Source organism: Indicator indicator, chromosome 1 (assembly GCF_027791375.1).
Source record: "Indicator indicator isolate 239-I01 chromosome 1, UM_Iind_1.1, whole genome shotgun sequence".
NCBI lineage: Eukaryota > Metazoa > Chordata > Aves > Piciformes > Indicatoridae > Indicator > Indicator indicator.
In genome coordinates this window covers 92,594,782-92,611,735 of record NC_072010.1, presented here as the reverse complement: position 1 = coordinate 92,611,735, position 16,954 = coordinate 92,594,782, and the positions used below count along the sequence as shown (strand labels likewise).

The window sequence follows — 16,954 nt, the reverse complement described above, 5'->3', positions numbered from 1 at the left end:
CCCATAAAACTTGCAACTTGGTGACATTTAAGTGCAAATACATTTATCTGAGTAAGGAATGACAAAGAAAAAGGCTATTTCCATAATAATGTCCAGACTTGCTGCCCTTTTACTTGATTACTGTTAGAGATTTGATGAGCCTGTTAACATCACAGCTCCGGTAAAGTACTGATATCTTTTCACCACTGCATAAGCAAATATGTAAATACCTGAGAGGAGTTGCTGCACCTTAATAAATGTTGCATAGACTCATAGAATAGAATCATAGAATCAGTCAGGAAGGGACCACAAGGATCATCTAGTTCCAACCCCCCTGCCATGGGCAGGGACACCTCACACTACATCAGCCTGGCCAGAGCCTTATCCAGCCTGGCCTTAAACACCTCCAGGGATGGGGCCTCAACCACCTCCCTGGACAACCCATTCCAGGCTCTCACCACTCGCACGGTGAAGAACTTCTTCCTCACATCCAGCCTGAATCTCCCCACTTCCAGCTTCATTCCATTCCCCCTAGTCCTATCACTACCTGATAGCCTAAAAAGTCTCTCCCCAGCTTTCTTGTAGGTCCCCTTCAGATACTGGAAAGCCACAATAAGGTCACCTCAGAACCTTCTTTTCTCCAGACCGAACAGCCCCAACTCTCTCACAGTCTGTCTTCATTGGAGAGGTAATATATTGACTAAGGAATGCACATATTGACTAAGGAAATCACAGTATCACTTAAACTTCCAGACAAAACCATACCATGTATTATATCTATGTTTTCAAATTAAAAAAAAAAAATCCATCTCGGAAGTGAAGTACAGGAAAACTGTTACTGTTCAATGACTCATAAAAAACAACTGCAGCATTTATGCACTGAATCTTGGCCTTCTGACTACTGGCCTAATTACTTCATAGAAACACACAACTTTTCCTTAATACTAATACAAGTGTAGCATTAAAGTTCTGTAATAGTGTAGCAGGTTTTACTTGGATGACCAAATGCAGATTAAAATGATCAGCTTTTGTTTGAGTTTGAAAATCACAACCACCCATTTCATCTATTTTCAGTAGAGATTTCTATAATTAGGTACTAACAAAGTAAAATCCATAAACCATAGTTTACCAAACTATAATTTATTTCTGCTAAATTTCTAGTTTTTAACAAAAATAAAACCCTTTCAAGGTAGAGAAAATAATATTAATAAATTCAGTATTCTGGCTAGTACTGAACAACAAATCAGCCCAAAGGATCATGGCCCTTGTGTCTGTTCTTAAGAGAAGCAAACACACTACTGTTCACACTGGTTCATAGAAATACAAGGTAAAATGAAAAACACTTTGAGAAAAAGCAGATAAAATTTTTCTAGTTCTGAGAAGGCTGTAGAAAGAGGAACTGGAGTGTTTGTTCTATAGAAAGCAGACTCAAAGGAAGAAAAAAAATCAAGATGAAACTTATCCAAGTGCAGAAAGGTAAATTAATAGGCATGCATTTTTAGAAATCCAGAAATCGAGTTTGTTTTTTGGGTTTTGTTGTTGTTTGTTTATTTATTTATTATTTATTTAGTGTCACATAGTCTTACCTTTCTCTGTTAAATTTCAGAGAGTGTAGGATAGCTGGTCGTTTCTGTCGGAGATTCCACAAATGAAGTGCATCATCTGCACTTGCACTGACCAAAGCACCCTAGAGCAGACACAAAATACAGCATAACATATTACTTTTCTGCAGATTTTGTATTATTCTTCACTGATCCTTACTGGTAATGATTTATCCGTAGAAAAGGACAAAGTTTATGAAAAATGGTCGCTTTTTTTCCATGTCATCTCAACTTGATTTTGACAAACCATTTACAAAGACTGCTGGTTTGATTGATGACCTCTGCAATTGTTTTTTCATGCTTTGAGTGGCAACATACCCCCAACTATTGAGTTTCCAGCCAGAACTATCAATATATTTCCGCAGAAAGAATTGGTTCATTTATTAATTTCTATTTGAAACACGACTATTGCAGCATATTTAGTAAATTATTGGATTTTACATCTACGTGCACACATTAATATATTGACTGCCTTTTGTTCAGTGCTTTATGCTGATGTATATGAAGGCAACACTTTTTCCTGTCTGCAGATCCATAAATGGTCTTCTAAAAGGGTGTATGGCAAACATCCTCTGGACATAAGCCACCTATTTGTTTGGCACTACTTGTCAATATGAAAAGCTGTATAACTCAATTACAATACATAAAATTACTCAATCAACTAATTTTATACAGAAGAATCTGAGTAAATATGTTCTTACCTCATTGATTAAGAACTGGAGCTGCAGAACTGCGGCACCGCTTTCATGTTGGCAGTAGCAATCAACACCAGGCCTGCCCAATCTGTTGCCATCAAAGTCAAGGATTCTAACATTCCTGTTATCGTCAGAGGTAAAGAAGGGTGGCCAAACACAATCCCAATTAAACTCTAATTAACCTTTAATTAACCTCAGTTCTCCTTGCTTTCTGTAAACCAAAAGAATTTATGCCACCCTTCCACATCACAATTAAAGTACCAGCATTATCAGGATGAAATACATGCAACTATGAGTGATCTGTTCTTGCCTGGACTTTTTGCCTGTGAAATAAAGTACATGAATTAACATAAAAATGCATCTTACACTTCTTCTTACACACTAGTGGTTCACCTAACACATGAATGCATCAGGTTTTTCTACTTATCAAGATACAGTATTAATAATTTAGGGACTAAGGTCAGTACCTGGAGCAGGTCTTGAGAATGAAGCTGGTGAATGATCTAGAGAACAGGTCCTGTGAGGAGCAGTTTTCAGTCTGGAGCTTTAATTTTAACAAACAAGCATTTTCCTTTTAACTTGAGCTTTATATTCAGTATCAATACATGGCATCAGCTAATGATTGTCCTTAATGAAAATTACACAAGCACTGCCTTGATTAAGTGGCTCTCACCCTTCAGCATCAGTGTCATGCTAAGTCAGTTTTCTAGGAAGCATCCTAACACAGCAGACAATTTAATTCATCATATCCCAAATAAAGCACTAATAATTCACATTTGTTTGCCTGAGTGTTCACCCTGAAATGGTTCACAAATTACTAACATAAGAGAGAAATTGTGCTGTCTGCTTCAGTCTGGCCAGTTGCCCTGAAGTAAGGACTGATGCTTAAATAGCAACATTATCACCGACTGATGGTTGTTTTCAAACGCTCTGGGAGCTGCAGTGAGGTCCTTCCAGCAGAAGGAGCATAAGAGACACAATGAATTGGCAAATGTTCTTGCCACTTTAGCCCATCTTCTGCAAATTCTCTGCTTTGCCATCAAGCATAGAGGAGTACAACCTTACCTCATCAAATTTTTTCAGAGGACTGTACTCTACCAGGGCATACAGCAGAAGTAGCTATTGTACAGGCTTTGACTAAATGCATTCTTTTACTTTTGCCTTTTTATTAAGTAATGACTTTGCTACCAGGGAGAGCAGAATATCTATGAAGACAGTAAAAGGGGGGGCTAATACAGATATATCTGAATACCTCAAAGTAGGCATCATGGATTTAAACATAAAAGCCAGTCACTATCTTCTCTCTCTTATCAATATGTTGGATCTCCCACAGGCCTTCATAGGCATGACAGATTATCCTAATTTATACATAAAAGGAAAAAAGATGAAAACTAAGCCTGGAAGTCTTTTGGGATCTAGAGTGGAACAAGTAGAATAAGAATTATGTGCACCAAGCAGTGAAAGTATGAGAGTAATAACATTCTAACGGAAAAAAAGATCTTTCTAAAAACAATATTTAATCCTGGTTTTAACATCTGTGAATGTGAAAAAGGATATTCTGCTCTGTGTTCACTTGTAAACAGGTTTTGATATAGTATTTCAACATCCTGTTATTCCAAAACTAATCATTATTTACACCACCTCCCCCTGCCCTACCCCTCCCCCCTCTAAAAAAAAAACAAAAACCAAATTAAAATATTGTGTTAGGATGCCTAATTTTAAGTACTTGAATTCAGCTTCCAAAATGCAGACTTCCATGGCAGCACAATACATAACTAACAAAGAATTTACATCTCATGTCTTGGGCCATTCCATCATTTCCTAATATTACAAGCTGATTCAGATTTTTCCTCCAAATTCTTTTGGTCAGTTGTATCAAGATCAAGGTGTATATATCTAACACTTTCATGTCATATCCATACTCTCTATATCTTAAATGCCTGATGTCAGAGCACATGCATATGTGGGTATGCTTTACCAGAAACCAAAGCTGTCAGTGAATGATTATATACATAGGGAAGCATCAACATGCAAAGCATCTCACAAGCATGATCTATGACCACCAGCATCCTACAACTTTCTTGTTCCATAACTCATTTTTACTGTGTGATACATACAGATCTGATGTCTCCCATTCTTCTCTGAGTTTAATGTTAAATTCTTCTCTGACAATAATAATTAATATTAAATTCTTCTTCATTCTTCTCTGAGTTTAATATTATTTCATAGCTTTGAAAGTCTTGTGTGTTTGTTGAGAACCAAAAGTACAGATACTTTAGAACTGATTGCTGGAGTTGAGACCAGTGCTACCTGCAGCAGATACCTAACTTATTAGAATCAGAAGGTCCAGAGGTAAGACATATTTTTCTTCATTAAGATGTGAGAGTCTTCAGTAGTATCAGATTACATCTTTTTGCAGTAACAAGGACTGCAGTCTGATTTGTCCCTCTTTGCAAGGGCAGACGAACTGGACATGAGTATCACAAAGGACCTCCTGCCAAGACATGCCAAGCAGCTAACAAATATCCCTTGTAAAGTGAAATTACATAACTTTTTTAAAGCAAAACTCTGCCATACAAGAAAATTACACCAAGCAATGCAAACAAGCAACTCTTAACTTTTTTTGATTACTTAACTTCTTCCATGACCAAAAGTTATGTATGTACAGAAATGAAAACTCAAGGGGTTATGATTATTAACCAGAAACCATGTCTCACTGTTTTATTAAAAGACACACATAGAAATGGGCAATCTCCATTTAGATCCTCTCCTTCAAAACATTTGGGAATTGTGGGATGCTGCAGGAGTAGCATTTTTGCCTGATGGAGTCCTGTCATCTGACCTGCACTGACTGGTACATGTTTGAGAGAAATAAACAGCACCCTAAGAGCAGATGTTTGTGGGTTGGTGTTACTCCTTTACATAAACCAACTGTAAAACTGATTTAGCATGTAACTCGAATATGGCACAGCTTTTCTTGCAGAAGATCTATTCCACTGAGTGGTGTGGTTTATTGGTTGAAAAAGTACCAATGTATTTAACTAAATGATAAAGTAATAGAATGAATGAAAAATTCAACCACAATAATAATCACCTAAACCAACCAGAAGGTTAGTGAGTTGCATCTGTGTCACAGGATAGATTTTGTCAAAAGATAAGTTACGAAAACATCATCTTCATCACCTAGATTTACAGTCCTAAACATAGCTACTTCCAGTTCTTAGAATATATAATTTTAGAATTCCTTCATGGAATTTCTGTAAGTCTATCATAACATTATTTTTTTTCTCTAAGGAACATCTATATTCAGGTAGAAATAAATGCCACAGTCCTAGCTTTGCTACTTGAATTGGGCTTCAAACTGTTTTTCTGTTTCCATGAAATATTCCATCTTCATGATCTCTGAAGTATATTGCTGCAGTGGTTACGTATCCTCACTATTAAGGATGTCATGCTATGGGTAGAATCAATATATTTAGCTTCAGTTTCAAGCCTCTTGATCTCGTTATGCCGTTCTCTGCTAAATGAAGTTTCTATTAGCAGAAATGTCCTGCTTTGAAACTGCAGTTTCTGTATCTTACTATGTCTTATCCATCTTTTGCATAAATAAAACCAAAATACACTGAGATCCTTTATTTTTGAGACTTCTCCACTGCTTTTCAAAAAAATAAGCCCACCTACCAAACTTGATTTTGTTAACTACATGTAGCTGAGCTCACCAATTTCTCTAAAAAGGACATGCAACCTAATCCTAGTTTTATCACCACCTATTTGGTGTGGATCCATCAGATGCTGCTTCATTAAACAATAACTCTCAGTGGGGTTCATTTTAACCACAGGAGGATTCACTTTTACAATAAGCATTATGCCTTGAGTTCATGCAGCTGTTTAACTAAAGAGCTTTTCTTTCTCTCCCCTTTCCTATGAAAAGGTTCAATACTGCTGTGCTTGGCTGCTCTCTTAAGATGCTAAATGTGCTGTGTTTTATAAATAGTAACATTTTTTTTTCATCACTCAGTGTGAGCCTTTGGTCTGCAATGACCTTTGCCTTGTCTATTTTTATTGACATAGATTTCCATGTTTCTGCATACAAATTATGTAAGAGTTAATCTCACCAACAGTTAAGCATCTATTGTGATATATACAGGCTGAAGGATTTGCTTTTGGCAACTTTGATTTCTTCCAGATTAGAATACATATAGATAGCTTGTATTTAATGGCAAGTCTATACTTATAGGCTACAGATGGACAGCTGAATGAATGCTATGAAAAATATGACTATCTATTCAAGTAAAATGCAAATTCACACCAACACTATTCACAATTTTCTGTTCCCTATGAATTTAGATGCTGGTTTATTTCCCAAAATATCTGCAGATAGCACAAGCATTACCAACAGTCACAGGGCTATGCATTTTCATCTCTTGGTGAGTCTGCCTTCCAAGATCTTTGTTATTTTAGGAATCATCTGTTCTGGAAACAGAATACAAATATAATTATCATGTGATTAAACTCAATCAACCCTAAACCTGAAACAGCAAATTGTGAAGTGCAGATACTCAAAGGTAATTATTCCAACAATGTTTTGCAAATAACATGTAGGTGAATAATTTTATATCCCATTTGTGGAACATCAATAATTTTCAGTTACATTTGAGTATTCTTCCCTGTATCAAGAACAGTGTGGCCAGCAGGACCAGGGAAGGGATTGTCCTCCCATACTCAGAAACAGTGAAGTCACTCTTTTGAGTACTGGGTTCAGTTTTGGGGCTCTCACTACAAAGAAGATATTGAGGTGCTGGAGTGGGCCCAGAGAAGAACAACAAAGCTGGTGAAGGGTCTGGAGAACAAGTCTTGTGAGGAGTGGTTGAGGGAACTAGGGTTGTTTAGTCTGGAGAAAAGGAGGCTGAGGGGAGACCTTCTCACTCTCTACAGCTACCTGAAAGGAAGATAGCAAGAGGTGGGTCTTGGTTTCTTCTCCCTAGTAACAAGCAACAGGATGAGAGGAAAGGGCCTCAAGGTGTGCAGCAGCTGTTTGTGTTGGCTCTCAGAAGAAACTCTTGACTGAAAGGGCTCTCAAAGACTGGAATAGGCTCCCCAGGGAGGTGGTTGAATCACCATCCCTGGAGGTGTTTCAAAGAGGCAGAGATGTGGTGCTGAGGTACATGGTTTAGCATCAGCTTTGGTAGAGTTAGAGAATGGTTGGACTTGATGATCTTAGAGATCTTTTCCAAACAAAACAATTCTATAATATATACATAATATTTATCAGAAACTACCTATCTCCAAATTCACCTCCAGAAAAGTAGCTATTTTGTTACTTGCCTATAAGAGCTCCATATTGCTACACAGCCACCCTGAAAAGTCTATATTTTGAGGCTGTACTTCTTGCAGTAGTAACAAACAATGTTAAGAGTTTACAGTTACAGTGGGAGATCTGTAGGAGTGAGTGAAGAGTGTATTGATTATATTCACAGGGGCTGTTGTTTCAGAGGACTTTACAAATGCAGGCACGAGTTTAGTCAAAGGCATGACAAACATGGGAAAATAGAAGGAAAAGCCTATCTGCAAAGATTATATTACAAATGCATCTGGTAAAAAGCTACAGAGAGAATAAACTGGGACAGAATAATATTCATGTGCACTGGAGGTTATGGAAAACCAAACTGAGCCAGAAATGAAAGGGCTGTGTATTTTGGAGCATCCCAAAGCCAGAAAGTTGCTATAACACAATCAAGAGCCTACACAAGAATACAGAGATATAGATAAGAGAATTGATAACAGAACTGCATTTTATTCAGCTTACTGCCTTTTAAGAGGACTGTGCAAATGATACCATTTGCTGACCATCTGTATGCACTGGGCACAGATGGTAGCCTGACAGACTCTCTCTTACAAAACAAACCAAGAAGGTAGCTTTAACTCAGGCATTTTTAACTCTTTTTTTTCTCAGCCTTCAGATACCAGCATTTCACACAGCATTTGCTCCAGGTATATCTGTACACCCAGAATCACAGAATCACAGAATCAACCAGGTTGGAAGAGACCTCCAAGAACATCAAGTCCAACCAATCACCCAACCCTAACACTTAACACATTCAGGTTGCCACATGTGCAATCATTGATGACAAATGAAACCACATACAAGGATTTTATACTAAAATCCACTGCATTTAAATGTTAAGCAAGAATGTTGTGTTAGCCTTTGTGTTATCTTTGCTTGTATACTCTACCAATGAACTTGTTGAAGTTCAGAGAAGATTTTAGGAAGTTTTGTTTGTGCTCCTCATACAAAAACCAGACTATAGAAATCTATGCCACTATAGAAATCTACTTGAGATTTCTCATATTTTCCTATAGCAGAGATTTTTTTAAGTGGTTGTTGAATTTTTAGCAATTTATGACAGTGATCAAAAGGTGACAACAGAAGATAGAGTGAAAAGTGATCACATAAGTCTTTTTTTAAAAGGTCAAAAGACTTATTAAACGAAATGTGTCTAAAAATAAAAAGACATTTCCCCAAACATAATTCTTCCTGCAGCTGTTATGGAAAAGTTATACAGCTGAAATAATACATTAAGCCTTCACCCATGTCATGGCAGAACTTGAGAATACACGTTACACTTTCTCTTTTAAACAGAGACTGCAGTTAGCCTTCACTGGAAATAGAGACTGCGTGTTTTCCCAAATGCTGCTTCCAGTCCAAACCACTGGACTGGGAATGAGGTGATGAAGGTCCTACAGCAAATTCTGTGGTCTATAGGAGATCAGAACACATGATTAAATAATGTTCATTCTTATCTGATAATGTTTCATCATCTATTTTGACTAACACAGATTGGGGGAAGAAAAACTTCTTTGTCAGGGGTGTTAGAATAATGATTTGTTGCCTTGATTACTTCTGGCTAATTCATGAGGGGTACAGCAACAACTACCACGCAACTACAGTTTTCTGTTTCATGAGCAATTATGATGTTTTAAAACGAGCTCACTGTTGTCTTACTCCCAGTCTGGCTATGTAACATGGCTGATTTTGTGCTCAGTCTGGCAATAAGAACATTGTGGATTTCACTCTTATTAGGTGTTAATATCCCCCCCCCCAACTTAATTTTTTTAGGCTTATTAACAAATCAACATACAACTGAAACAAAGGAAGAAAGCTTTCTACTGAAACAGTGAGATAATTACACACTTCTCTGAAAAACTACGAGCATCTGAACAACAAGGTATTCAAAAGGAAATCCTTCATGCAGAAAATAAATGCTTTCTATAATCAATGTTTTCTTTTGAAGCTACATTCACAATTACCTGCAAAGCCTAATAAATCAACCTGCTAAAACAAACGAAAAGTCCCCAAATTAATTTGAGACATTTTGTCCCTGAAAATTGGCAGACCACTAGCTATCAAGACAGTTCATTGGTTACAAAAGTGAGGAGAGCGTCCAATAACAGAGTGTTAGTAGAGCCTATATTCTGATTCCCATATTTACTGTAAGAATTCAACTTTATAAATAAAATTATATCCTAATCCTGTTAAGGCTGCTGATTATACTGGAATAAGCAGCAGGGGATACAGTGCAAATACAACTGTGAAGTAAAAGTGAACTGTTTGATGATATCCAGTGATGACACACTTTCAGTCTTGCTCAGTAAGACTGAGAATATTAGAATGTTAGAAAATTTCCATGCATAACTTCACAGAACACACTTGTTTAACTGAGAGATCTAAGTAAAAATATGTATATCCTTAGAGAGAGATATTATGCAACAGCACTTCAATCGGGAAAAAACTAGATCAAACTAATACACAGGCACTGAGCAAGATAGTACCTTTGGTGGTTTGGCCCTGGCTAGGGGCTAAATGACCACCAAAGTTGCTCTATTACTCCCTTCTTAGATGGACAATGGAGAGGGGAAAATATAACAAAAGCCAGTTATAAGATAAAAGCAATTTAATAATGATAACCATCATCACCATCAGTGATAGACTGCGAAGAAGCGAAAGCAGAGAGAGATGTTAACCTCCACTTTCCACCAGCAGGATGGTGGTCAGTCTCAGGAAGCAGGGCTCTCTACGCTTGATGGTTCTCTGGCAGACCAACGCCATGGACAAATATCCCACGCTTCCTTCTTTCCCTTCGTTCTTATATCTGAGCTGATGTCATATGGCATGGAATACCCCTTTGGCCAGTTTGGGTCAGCTGGCTTTGCTGTGTCCCATTAGCCTACTCTCGGGGCAGGGAAATGTTGGAAAAGCACAGCCTGGGTGCTCCTTCAGCAGTAGCCAAAACACTGGTGTGTCAGCAACACTCAGCTACAGCACTGCAAAGCACAGCACTAGAAAGATGCTTTGAGGAGAATTAACTCCAGCTCAGCCCAAACCCAATACAGTACCTGATCCTAACTCTGGAAGTGGCAAGTAGTTTAGAGATTCATTAACTGGATTGGACATTTCTATTGTTCCAAGGAATATGCTTTGTAACATCACTATGCCAAAAAGAAACATTTTAAAACACTTTCATTCAGACATTTCAGTATTTACCCAGCTGCAAGATAATATAGATGCTGTGGTCATATGTGCCATTCTCTTCAGGCAGGGCAGTGCTGCCTAAAATACTCAATAATTTTATTACTTAACAGGAAACTGCTCATAGCTTGTTCATTTATGAGTAACCCCTCATCAACTGCATCAGCTCTATGATTATCTGGTTAGAATTGGATAATTCCAGGAGGCCTCTGGTACAGCACACTAAATACTTCACATTCAAAAACTTATTAAAAGGAGGTTCAATATGTTAAACTGGGTAGTAATTTCACTCCTGTCCCAGAAAAAAAAAAGGAGAAAAATGACATTTCCATAAATTTCAGTTAGGCTATATTAATACTGAGCACTTTTGTGAGCCAATATACTTATTTTTTGACACTTAATAAAGAAAGATATTCATCCAGAATTTCATTTGTTAAGCAAAAATAGATGTGGAAAACACACAGGAGCTCACATACTATTAGCAGAAGTCAAAACTGGCAATGAAGCCATTTGTGTCTGAATAAATAAGACTTGAAAAAAAAAGAAAATTCAATTTAGAGTCTGAGAAAATGTCAGTGTACTATCTGGTAGCTTTTTTTCTTAGGTTTAGTTCAATATAAGTGAACTACTGTAAATATTACTATAAATATGCCTATGTTAAAAGGCATTCCATATATCAGACCGATGAGTTTAAATAGTTTTTTGTCATCTATTATTGGAAAACCCACTCTCTTTTTTAAGGTAAATTCTCAGCAAGAAATTACATGGAGAAGGTATTCCTTTTTTTTTTTTCTAGTGCAAGGTGCAGGTTAAATGTTATCTACATTTAATTGCTTTTATAATCCTCCTGAACCACTTAATTATTCTATCAGGTTTTGAACTAAAGTATGCTCTAGATCGCAGTTAATCATCCTTTTCATTCAATTTACATGAAATAAGTAACCAGCAGCAGGTTAAAATGTAATATTACATTCATATTTGACGCCCCCTGTATTAAGCATAATTAGGTTAGTTAACATGGGTTAAAACATGGGTAAAGGTTTGAAGGCACTGTTGGTGAGCACTGAAGAAGTCAAAGAGCATTTACGTTTTAAGAAAAGACCAACTACATTTTGGGTTTTAAGAGGATCTAACAAAAACCTCTCAGGATCCCTCTTTTTCCATGTCGATCACTGAAAGCATGTTTCAGGGAGGCAGGGCGCTGTTTAAGAATTTACCATACTAATATGGTATTATTTCAGAATAACCCGCTTCCAGATCTTGTTGGACAAGAATCAAAAGGGATCAAAACTAATTTTGCACTTCCTTGGCAATACAAGTTTAAAAGACTAAGAGCTCTGCCTTACTCCAAGGGATTAATCTTTGCAGAATTTGAGAGAACTGACACGCTGCCATAGCTGAAGCATAGCCCTCATGCTGAGGCTCTGCTAGATAACTGACAGCTGCTCTTTAGATTGTTGCCTTCAACACCTCTTTACTGAATGAGGAGAGCTAGCAGGGATTGTTGAAGTTGCATGACTGTCAGTCCAGCCCTTGTTTATCACTCCTGACTCTTTGCCAAGATCTACAGGTTTTTTATCTACTTCAAGAAGTAGATCTGCAGCATAGTATAAAAAACCACCAGGGCAGGAAAATCTGTGTTAGGCCCCATCTAATTTTTGCATCTGCAGTATGATGCGAGGAAGAAAGGCTGCAGGGAAATAAACTGGGAAGATGAAGCAAGAGATGGTATAGGCCATCTATACTGCCTACTGAAGAAGTCCCCATATTCATTTTAATTATTAAGCTAGGTTTCATTTAGGGAGATACAGCTTTTGCAGTCTGAAAAGAACCCTAACAGCAACCTATCAGGCATGTAGCATGAGCTGATCAGCGATTGGAAGAGACAGAAAAGTGAGATAATTCCTACCAGAAAGTCATTGATTCGGTACAGGACAAACAAAACTTTGTAATGCAAAATGTATTTAAAATTTGAGGAATAGCAGTGGAACAAAAAAAATTTACTTTCTGTCATACTCCAGACATAACAAAGGGAAAGCAACAAAACAGAAAAATCCTAAACAAAAATAAGCCTCCCAGTTCTTTTCAACGTAGATTTATGTTGCGATTTTTGTATTTTGGAAGGGCTCAGAATCTTAAATAGTAGATGAACAGATTCAGAGTTCAGATTTGCACAAGGAAATGCCAGTGTTTGTATAGATAAAGCAGGAGTTTTATTACATGTATTAAAACAAGAATTGACAAGATGTACTAATAGCTAGTGATGATGTTTGGAGGCCTTCTTGTCCAAATTTGTTGATGGATCTGTCTTAAAAAGATGAAATATATCCACATGCTAATACATGAAAAAAAAAAAGTAAGGTCATAACTTAATGTTATACAGTTTACATATTTTGCATCATAACACTAATTTGTAGCACAAAATCCTGAACTGATTAGTAAGTAAATGAGAAGAGAAGAAATGCCTCTGAAAGGTATGAGGTCAAACTGACCATGCTTTAAAAGTAAATGTTTATTCTTACTGGAACTTCTCTCTCTGAAGGACTGGCATCAGAACTTGAAAAAAATAGGTGTCTACAACAGCTACTTTCCTGCAAGTTAAGCTGTGTTTATGCAGAACATGCACATTTAATATTTATATTAATTTCTCCACAAGGACATGAAAACCTAACGACATCCTGTGCTCTTGTACCCCATAGTGAAATACTCTTTTCTAGATATGGATTTGCCAATGAGTTCAGCTCTGTACTCATAAAAGGAGTAGATTTCTAAACCAGACCTTTGCTACCCAACTAAGTGTCCCATTTTTCCTGTAGCTTGATTTCAGTCTATAAGCTCTAGCCAATAAACAAACATTTCCCATGCCAATCCTGTCAAGAGTAAAAGAATTCTACATTTATCACACCAAGGCTTTTTCTGGGATTAAAGATCTGCATTTCCCTGACTACAATGAGTTAGATAGCATTGGTTGCTCACCATGATTTCTACGATACCATCACAAAATTATTCCTTTTGTTTTGTCAAATTAAACCATGCACATCAAAGTAGATTTTAAATCCAATTCACAAATACATTTATAATTCCCACAGCCTCCTCTAACCTTCAGCATTCTTATTCATTGTGGACTGATCATCTGACAGAGTTATTATTAATGGTACTGTCAAATGATAATACAAAAATTAAGTGGTCCCTCTGACAAAAAAAAAATCAATAACATTTATCAAAGAACAATTAAAGCTTCTGAATGGTTTATAATTCAATATATTCTATACTATAGATTTCAAACATTTTTTATTTTGCAAATCACCAAAACATTAAAGTCTCAAAATTTAAAGTTGAGCTTCCTGTGGATGATGGAAAAGATTGCCTACCAGTGTAAGGAGGATTAGTTTTTGCGAGGGTTACAAGTCAAGTTATTATTTTCATGAGAGTAAACACAATTTTCTTTCATTTCTTCTGAATTAAAACCCTGCAATGAGGGCAAATACAACCTACCTACCGGCACCAACTACTACTACAGTGATTTTGCTTCAACTGGAAAGTACAAGCACTTCTGCTTGCTGAGTATACAGATTGTGTACTCCTTCCCTGCTCTATCTGTTAATGAATAGCATCCAGAGATAAAAAACATGGAAATTAATTTACAATGCTAAATGTCATATTTCCTCTATTCTGCCCATTCTGCCTTAGTAGTGGTACACTCTACAGTGGCTGAAAGAGGAAAACAGTTTTTGATACTTAAAAGTTCATGGGAAAGGTTTTTTTCATTGTTTTTGTTCCTTGTTTTGGGAAGGGATTGTGTTTAAGTAGTATAAGTATATAGTATATAGCTCTCAATTTCTTTTGATGTCAAGATATTGTGTATTATGTATTATGTTTCACCTAACTGTGTCCAGGACTATGACATCAGCTTTAATGCACTCTACTGCAATGTTTTTAAAACTCTCTTTCCTGTAACAGACATTATCTTTGGATACAAAAACTCAGATGTTGCCTGTGTTTGTCTCACAGTTATATCCTTGGCAATACTGTTCCTCTAGCACAATGCAGGTGCCACAGTTAGATCATGGCTTCACTGCTTTTCAGCCTCCTGAAGAGAAGAAATTTTTCAAATGATGGAAAGGGTGAGGAGCAAAAGTACTTTAATTGTTTACTAGCAAAGGTGTGGTGGCTCAGCAGAAACCAGTGCAGCTCTTCCTTTGTTTTAAGCCTTGTTTGAGTCAAATACCACAAATTCCAAGGTCTCCACCAAGGCTCTTTGCAGGTCAAAGTGTCCTGTATTAATTTAGGTATGTTTTGACAATTTTTGATCAAGACAGATTATGAAAACTGAACGGCTTCATGCTTAATTTGCCAAGATTCTCTCAATTTTTCCAGCACTGAATTTATTTCAGATCACCCTGTAACATATCAGAAGTAGTCAAATGTTGATCATACTAACCAAAGCTCTTACTCTAACATTCTTTCATCACTAGCTCTCTTCCATTTCCAGTTCCAATGTTACAAATCATACCAGAATTGCTAGGTTAGCATTAGAAACAAAGCACTAGCCAAAGCACTAAAATAGCAAAAATATGAAAATAACATGTATATAATATTAAAATAAAGTAATATAAATCAAAATTATAAAATATGTAAATATAAGAAATAATAAAATACTTTTAATATCTGTCTGATATTAACTTTTTATAGCTAAAATTCTCTGACACTTAACGGAAAAAAAAGCAAATTTTCTTGGTTGCTGGAGCTTGAAAATGTCTACCCTGACCTCCTGTATTACCTCAATGAACAAAATACTGCTTGCTTAACTGAAGCTTGTCTTCCAGAAAGGCAATAAAGTTTAAGATTTGAAGAAATGAACCTATGAATTTCCTTGGTAATTTATGTCAAAGACTAACTACATATATTGCTAAATATTAAGACAATTTGTCAGACTTTAATTTCAAGCCACTAATACATTTCACTGTTAGCTCAGAAAACCTTTTAAGTAACCATTTTTTTCCCATGAAAGGACATCCACAAAGCACTAAACCCATCATTCAGTCTTTTTAATAAGCTAAATCAGACTGAGATCCTCAGGTCTCTCATTATAACATACTTCTTCCAGCCAAATGATTATTGTACCTCTCCTGTAAATCTATCAAGATTCCACAGAATCACATAATCACAATAGTTGGAAAATACCTTTTATATCATCAAGTCCAACCACTACTTAATTCTACCAGGGCCACTACTACACCATATCCTTGAGCAGCATATCTAGAGGGCTTTTAAATTCATCAAGGGATGAGAATTCAATCACTTCCCTGGGCTGCCTGTTCCAGTCTTTGATAACTCTTTCAGTACACAAGTTTTTCCTAATGTCCAACCTAAACCTCTCCTGACATAATTTGAGAACATTTCTTCTTGTTGTATCACTTGTTACTAGGGAGAAGAGATCAACACCCACCTCTCTACAACCTTCTTTCTGGGAGTTGTAGCGAGTGAGAAGGTCTCCCCTCAGCCTCCTTTTTTTCCAGACTAAACACCACCAGCTCCCTCAGCTGCTCCTCACAAAACCTGTTTTCAAGACCCTTCACCAGCTTTGCTCCCCTCCTCTGGACCTGCTCCAGCACCTCAATGTCTCTCTCATATTGCAGTGCCCAAGACTGAACACAGTACTCAAGGTGCAGCCTCACAAGTGCTAACTTCTACACTTGTCTTTCACGTTCACAGAAATGAAAAGACAAACCAAGCAAAAGAGAGAGAATACAGTGAAAGCTTCCCTAACAAGCATTGCCTTCTAGTTACATCACCCTTGTCTTGATTTCACAGACTGGTAATTTATGTCTCCACTACAAGTAATATCTCAGCCAACAGTGCAGAAGCAAACTAGCAATGTTCAACTGTTAAGCTTCACAACTGCTAACACACACTCCTGTTGGTAAGGCAATCAACCAGCTCTCTAAGGTACATAATCATAAATGGAAAGGTATAACCTGTTTTCCCTTCTCAAGAAAACGAGGCATGCATTCTGCTTCTCCATGGGAAGTGCATTTATTAAACTTACCTTTATCTGAATTCCCAACTGCTCTGGGAGAAGATAACTTTGTCTCTGAAGATGAAGTAATTTGCTGCCCTTTTACTGAAGCCACTTAAGAGAGGTGTCCCAA

The 16,954-nt window shown here is 36.9% G+C and overlaps 1 protein-coding gene across 2 annotated transcripts in view; it reads right to left on the bottom strand.

Moving 5' to 3' along the window:
• Positions 1–16,954, bottom strand: part of STXBP5L (syntaxin binding protein 5L) — a 211,833-nt gene that overhangs the window by 129,958 nt on the left and 64,921 nt on the right. For both annotated transcript variants that reach the window (XM_054383024.1, XM_054383032.1), the window contains exons 3-4: positions 2,282–2,363; positions 1,566–1,666 (exon numbers count right to left, since the gene is read on the bottom strand). In XM_054383024.1, coding sequence (XP_054238999.1) covers positions 1,566–1,666; positions 2,282–2,363 — 183 coding nt within the window. The remainder of the gene's footprint in view (positions 1–1,565; positions 1,667–2,281; positions 2,364–16,954) is intronic.